Source organism: Apium graveolens, chromosome 5, assembly GCF_009905375.1.
Source record: "Apium graveolens cultivar Ventura chromosome 5, ASM990537v1, whole genome shotgun sequence".
NCBI classification, from domain to species: domain Eukaryota; kingdom Viridiplantae; phylum Streptophyta; class Magnoliopsida; order Apiales; family Apiaceae; genus Apium; species Apium graveolens.
In genome coordinates, this window is record NC_133651.1 from 244,743,736 (window position 1) to 244,750,876 (window position 7,141).

Consider the following 7,141-nt stretch of genomic DNA (forward strand, 5'->3'; position numbering starts at 1 on the left):
CATCTTGTTAAGGCAGATTGAGTCACGAAACACAAGAGCAGTCAAATCGAGCCTTGGAGCTCACGTTCCTTAGTATTAAATACAGCGATTATATATAGTAGTTTTAATCCATAACAACGAGAGTGGCGACATCTGCGGCCTTCTTCAAGCTTCAATCAACTACTTCAACCTTCTCCGATCAGCATCTCTAGCGATCTCCGGTCATCTTTTCCGGTCTTCTTCAAGCTTCAGCCTCCAAATTGGTAATCTTCAATTACACGAAAGGGGAGACTAGGTTGTGGGATGTTGGAGGTGACCGTTTTGATCCACTTGACGGGGCTGAAGAACTTGAGATAGCTACTCTTTCTCTCGATGAGCCGGAGATGGAAGTTATGATTATTCAAGAAGATTAAATCACTTTTGTTTTTCTTGTTATTTTATGTATTGTATTTTGGGTTTTAGGAGCTAAAGATGATGAATAATTTCATATTTTGGACTATATATAATATATTTAATATTATAATATATGCCGTATCCCCCGCACCCGAATCCCTATATTTTCAGATTTCCCGAATTGCCGTACCCCGTACCGCGCACCCGCACCCCCGCACCCCGCACCCGCACTCGTGCTTCATAGGTAAAATGAAACAGGCCAGAGTTGTTCCAAATTTACAGATTTTCCAGGAAAAAAGATATTCTTGAAAGTTCATCAAGAGACAGATACTGATCAATAATGTGGAACTTTTTGAACTCGATATCTTATAGGATACACTGCGAACGGTTACCAGGTGCAAATGGGATGTCAATGGAACAATTTATCAGCTCTGCAATCAAAAATTATTCTGCTCGTCTTGAATCATTTAATGGGTAATGATGGCACAATGAGATAGATTGGTTCAAAAGGAAATCTCTCTAGTTAAATATAGCTGAAGCGAACATTCTGATGCCTTATATGTGATTAGCTACGTGATTGATGCACATGGAAAGCATAAGGGTACGTGTTAAACCTATAAACTGATCTTGTATAGTTATGTAAATTAAATATTTGCACATAGTTTGATTTATTTTTTATTTCAGGAAGGCATATGCTTGTTCAAAGGAAGAAGACATGACTACTTGCTGTTTCTGCCGTCATGTTAAAGATGTAAAGCCAAGGCCATTTGACCCTTATTACAAACTGCAGCAATTCAAGGTTGTTAAATATGAAACTAAGGGTAGTTTTTATGCTAAATTTGTGGCTGGTGGTGCTTTCCCTCCATCCTTTTTGAGAACAAGAGGATGGAATATAAGTACCAAAGCTCCAAAAAACTATAGATTAGGAGAGGCTTTGGGTCTCGACTCTACTCTTCGTGCACGTCTTCCAGACTTGAGCTTTTCGATAAACCACAAGAGTTCAGAAGCTGTTGTGGTAGGGAGATGGTATTGCCCTTTCATATTTATTAAAGATGGAAGGTTGACTTCAAGAGATCAGATGGAGAAGTCAATGTTTTATGAGATGACAGTTGACCAAAGATGGGAGCTGATATTTGAGCACAATAAAACTGATAGCGGCAATACCGTAATGGTTAATGCATTTGTTAAAAAAGAAGTTGTATCCGTTGGAGGCACAAAGGCTGTGTGGAATGAGAAGAACATGGTTGATAGAAGTTGTAAAACTAAATGGTTTAAAGGATCTGGGAACCGAAAGAAAGTATGCATAGGATTGAGTTCAGAGATTGTCGAAAGAATGAAATGGGAGGAAGAAAGAGTTGGATGGGTTGGTGGAGGTGAAAGGCAAGTCAGGGTTCATAAAGTGGAGGAGTTTAGAGGAGGTGTCGAAGAATGGAGGAAGTTTAGATGCAATGTTTTAGTGGAGAGGTTTGTGTTGAAAAGAATGGACGGAAGTTTGGTTATGACTTATGATTTCAATCACACTCACCAACTCAAGTGCATTTGGGAGTGAAATTCTGTTAATTGGTTCATCTGATGTTTAATAATTAATCTGACTGATCTAGCTTGGGCACTGGTTTGTTAGGCCTTCCTTGATTTCATTCTGTTAGATAATCATTAGGTTTTCAATCCATCAGATCTTACTACTCTTTTGTTTACAATATGTTAAAGGTTGAATCAAACTTATTAAATTTTCTGAATAAAGTATGTGTGTGGCACTTAAGTAAGGGCATCAGCCAAATTACAAGGTCTTAATCTCAAAAATAAGAAAATTTGATATTTCAAATTCAAATGCTATGAAATATAAATATGTCCAGATCAAGTAAAAATTTGACACTGGAGATCCGTAGGCCAAACAGAGGATGCACCATTTGATTGTTGAAAATGCTCGAAATGTTTTTAATAAAATAACTAGATTGGTTCATTAGGAAAAACTCGATTTGTATACAAATCTGGCCGGGAGCTTACTTTTCATTCTTTAACTATCAATCTGCAGTTTCAGACGACAAGTGGCTCATTATCAGAATTCGAAAGTTACAACTGCAGAGAACTCTGTGATCATATTCGAACCTAGATATTAGAATTGAATCTAAACCTAAATATATAGAATAGATCTATTTTAATTAATAGAATTTGAGGGAAACATCCTAAAAAGTCTTCGAGCTAGCTGTTGTATTGAATGTATAGAAGAATGTCTTGTTCAAGGCAGCACTTAGAAATATTACAACAGAGTAACTATGTATGTGAGCAGGTGAATCTCTCATTATAAAAAGAATCCAGAATATCTTTCATTACCTCCACAAGGTCCATATTCTAGTTATTTAGTCATCCAAGATGAAGAATCTGTGATTTGTAGTTGCTTCGGATTGTGCAAAGGCCGTGATCATTACCTTACTGATCTACCTTTTCCCGTGAACAAAAAGCTGACCACTCGATCAGGAAAAAACCACCATAACATTACCTTTTTTCCAGTTCTTAATCAACCATTATCCAGCAATTTGTCTTACGCGATTCTACCACATGGTAATTGGTAAGCATAAATGGTACGTGTATAAACAAATATGATCTTTATCTTTGTTATAGTAACAAATGATAGAATTTTACTTCTTTTTTTTTAAGTTCCCAGGAAGGCATATGTTTGTTCAGAAAAGAGGACGAGGACATGCTTATGTTGTTGCAGTAATATTAAAGATGCAAAGCCAAGACCATTTGACCCCACATGTCAACAATTCGAGATTGCTAAACATAAAGCTAGGGGTAGATTTTAATGCCAAATCGGTGGTGCAAGATGCTTTTCCTCAGGACAAAATTTGGATGGCGCATTAAGGTCAAACCGCAAAAAAAATTCTATAATCTAGGTAAGGCTGCAGGACTTAAGTCTAATCTTCGTGCACGCCTTCCTGACTTAAAGTTTCCACTGTCCAATAAGAGTTCGAAGGCTGTTGTTGTAGGTAGGTGGTACTGCCCTTTGATGTTTTTATAAGATGACTCTTCAGCAAAGATAGGAACAGATATTTGAGCTCAACCACAACAATTATAGCAATGTTGTAAATTTGTAATGGTTGATGTAGTGGTTCAAAGAGAAGTTGTATTGGTTGGAGACAAGGAGGCTACGTGGGATGAAAAGAATGTGGTTGATAAGATAACACTATATGGTTTAAGAGTTCGGGGAACGACGGAGAAGAAGAAAGTGCAGGATTGACGTTAGAGATTTTCGAAAGAATGAAATGGGAGGAAGGAGTTGGATATGTTGAGGGAGATGGAAGGGAAGTGAGGGTTAAGAGTGTGGAGTTTGGAGGAGGTGCCGAAGGATGGAAGAAATTCAGATGCTAAGTTTTAGTGAAAAAAATTTTTTTAAAAAATTATAAAATTATACTTTATAATTCATCTTAAAATACATGTTGAATACTCTCTAACAAACGATAACAATTGGCTGGTACCGAGGGAGTATGATTTTAAGCATACTCATGAACTCAAGTACTTATGAGAGTAGAACTTTGTTAGTTTACTGTATAAGAGCGAAGAGTTTCATAGTCTAGCTGGTTTTACTACTTGGTACTTGATATGGATTAAAAGTAATTTGTAAAGACACAATTAATGTTGAATTAATTATATTCTAAAGATAATTGGTCAAGCCCGAGACGCCACGGCCCAAAATAGGTCGTCATGGTCACGACCCAATATGAGTTTTAATAGTCCAAGCAGACAATGACGGGCACGACCCAAAGTGGGTCGTGTCCCCTACGGCCCGAAATTGGCGACGCAATAAGCCCGCCGAGCAGGCCTGAGAATGACGTCCACGAGGACACCTATATCAAAACCAACATGGAAACAAACTCTGAAGGATCCATAATTCCCGTCTAAGAGAGTCACTACACCATAGATTGGATATTGCAACCGATTTTAAAAATTTTGATTAAAAAACGTTGCTTTTGATGGAAACTTTCAGGCAAATTCATACAAATTGCAATGTTTTCCAAAAATGTTACAATTGAATTAAAATAAAATTGAATTTAGATACTATTGCAAAAGTTATGTATATCATTGCTATTGTGTACCAATTTTGGGCCTAAATTGGGGCGGGCTTTCAAAATAGTGAGCGGGCTCTTTGAATTATTTTACCGGGATATCAAAATATCTAATAAAAAATTATTCTCAAGACAATAATTCATTGAGAAAACTAAACACTTACAAAATACAAACAAGCCCCAAAAAGAAAAGCTCTGCTCCTTCAAGAAACTACGAAGCATCGAGAAAATCCGATCGAAGACTCCAACAATGAAAGCTCTCAGTTGTGATAATTTTCTTCCCAAAACAAGTCTAAGTCGAAGCTATTTTGGATGGTAGACTTGTTTATAACCCTAAATGTTTTGAATAAATTTGGGACCATATAGTTGTTTGTTAACCCAAATTGATTGGATGTATATAATATTTTATGTACTTTTATTTCAGTTTGGGGGTTTGTTTGTAAAGTATTAGTTTAATTTCTTGTTTATAAGATCTATTAATTATATTGATAAGTTTTTCCCTGATAGTAGTTTTAGAGTGTTGTCACGATAGTAGTTTTAGAGTTTCATTCATGAACAAATATTTCATGTAGTTGTGTTGTGTTAAATACCTAGAGCAACTTGCATTGGTGAGTCCCTATTTGTGTCTTTGTAAAAAAATGTTACAAAAAGTAATTTAAAAGTTAATTCAAAATGCTTGCATAGTATATTTTGAAGTGCTATGTAAGTGATATTGTATTTAACTCAAAAGGCTTAAATAATGTTTATCAAAGTGTTATTGTAGGGAGTTTTTTACTTCAATTTTAGATAGCGTTTATGCAGGTTTGCAGAGGTGTGGAAAAAGTTGCAGACTGAGGTGAATAAATATGCGTTTATCCCGCTTGTCCATAGGTTTGGCAATACATTATGCAGTATGCAACTATTACTTTTACTACTGATTATAATTCAATAAATAAGAATCAACCTTTAAATTATCGGCGGATTTATGAATACCACTATTTACTAATAATAGTATTCTGAAAAAAAATGACAAGTGGGCTCAAATTGCAACACAGTTACCCGGAAGAACGGATAATGAGATAAAGAACTTCTGAAACTCATGCTTGAAGAAGAAGCTGATGAAGCAAGGTATTGATCCCAGTACCCCATAAGCCATTGGCTAAATCAGGAATCAGAACCCCAAACGAAAAGGATTATACAAATGAAGCTTCTTTGTTGCAATCATTGCATACACATCCTGTTGAAACTGCAACTGAAACAGAGAAACCTTTTAATGTCAACAAAGTATATTACAACTGTGACGACTGAGAATTTTGCGACGTAATTAAGTCAATAAAGTATGCTTTATGTGATATGATTATAATTACGTGATTAAGTGTTGATTAATTGTCTTTTCTGTATATTAGAATATAGGAGCGTAAATAAAAACGTTCCAATTTAAAGAGTCAGCTTAGGAGTTAAGCTGTGTCCTCGGGCCGTCAGGTAGAACGGAACCCGTCCTAATAAGGAGTTAAATAATATAAAATGAGAATTTTGTATGATTGAATGAAATGAATGTGTAAATAAAGTATTTCTTCCTCAGTGACGTGTCGGTCGATAAAGATAATGAGAAGCGTAATCGAAACGCTGAGCGTCGGGCCGTCAGGCTGAACGTGACCCGATACGCGTAAAAAGGGATAAAGATTAAAGAAGAATAAATTCTATGATCAGACCTGAGTCGTTATGTGATTGTATATGTGAGATTGCTTGTCTGTGTCCATGACTATGTGTTTTGTGACATATTTATGAATTTAAAGGAATTATGTGATTTAAATAAAGGTTTATTTAACCTTCGCGCATTTTTACAAAATTATCCGAGTAAGATAAAAGCATGGGATTTGTTTTGTTATCTTCATAGTAGTCCTAGAGACTTTTTAAAAATAATGAGTGGATTTATTTGGTGGTCTTTGCATTTTAAATTGATTTTTATGTGGAAAAATATTATTATTAAGACGAGCTTGCGAAATTCATATAAAATCAACCGTCTGCTCAAAAATCTATTATGAGTAATGGTTGAAAAGCTAATTTTGAGATCTACGTGTTAAAATTGTCATTTGCAATAATTTTCGACTTTCCGAGAGAGATATATTTTATAATTGATTTTAGTACATTTGAATAAAAAGAAAGGATCAAATGAGCCAAAAAGGGATTTAGTAATGTACTAAATTGCCCTTGTCTTTGATGGTGTATAAATTCATTCTCCCCCCCCCCCTTTTTCCTTTCTTTTCCCGTGCACCCCATTTCCCCCTTATCTCTTTCTTTTTCTTTCTTTCCTTCACTCTCTCTCGGCTACACTCTCTCTCTCGGCTCTCTCCATCTCTCATCTCTCTCTCTTGCATGCAACACTCAAACCTCACTCAAACTCAAAGATATTACTCTCTTTAGTCTCTATTTTCGGTATACATCTCAATTTCCAATTGCATGTAAGTATTGTGTAAGTGTTTTGATGTTGATCTCTATGGTTGTGTTCAAGGAAATTAATTTCTTGCTACAAAACTATAAGAGTCAATTCAAGGAGATTTTGGGGTCATAAACTCGAGAGAAGACCCGTTGTGGGCTCTCTTAAGTTCGACCACCACCGGCTATGATCCAAGGAGAGCCGGTGGAGTTTTTACGATATGTTGATTTGAATTTTAAAGCCTTGCATGTTTGGTTTTTGAATAGATCAAAAGAGTTTTTGGTATTTC

General features: G+C 35.8%; 1 protein-coding gene and 1 pseudogene across 1 annotated transcript; both read left to right on the plus strand.

Moving 5' to 3' along the window:
• Positions 1 to 712: 712 nt before the first annotated feature.
• LOC141660845 (uncharacterized) lies at positions 713 to 1,974 on the plus strand. Its single transcript, XM_074467829.1, has 2 exons — positions 713 to 846; positions 1,057 to 1,974. The coding sequence occupies exons 1-2, from the start codon at positions 713 to 715 to the stop codon at positions 1,919 to 1,921; spliced, it is 999 nt and encodes a 332-aa protein (XP_074323930.1). The 3' UTR covers positions 1,922 to 1,974.
• A 671-nt stretch (positions 1,975 to 2,645) lies between these two features.
• LOC141660846 (uncharacterized) lies at positions 2,646 to 3,610 on the plus strand (annotated as a pseudogene).
• Positions 3,611 to 7,141: the final 3,531 nt, after the last annotated feature.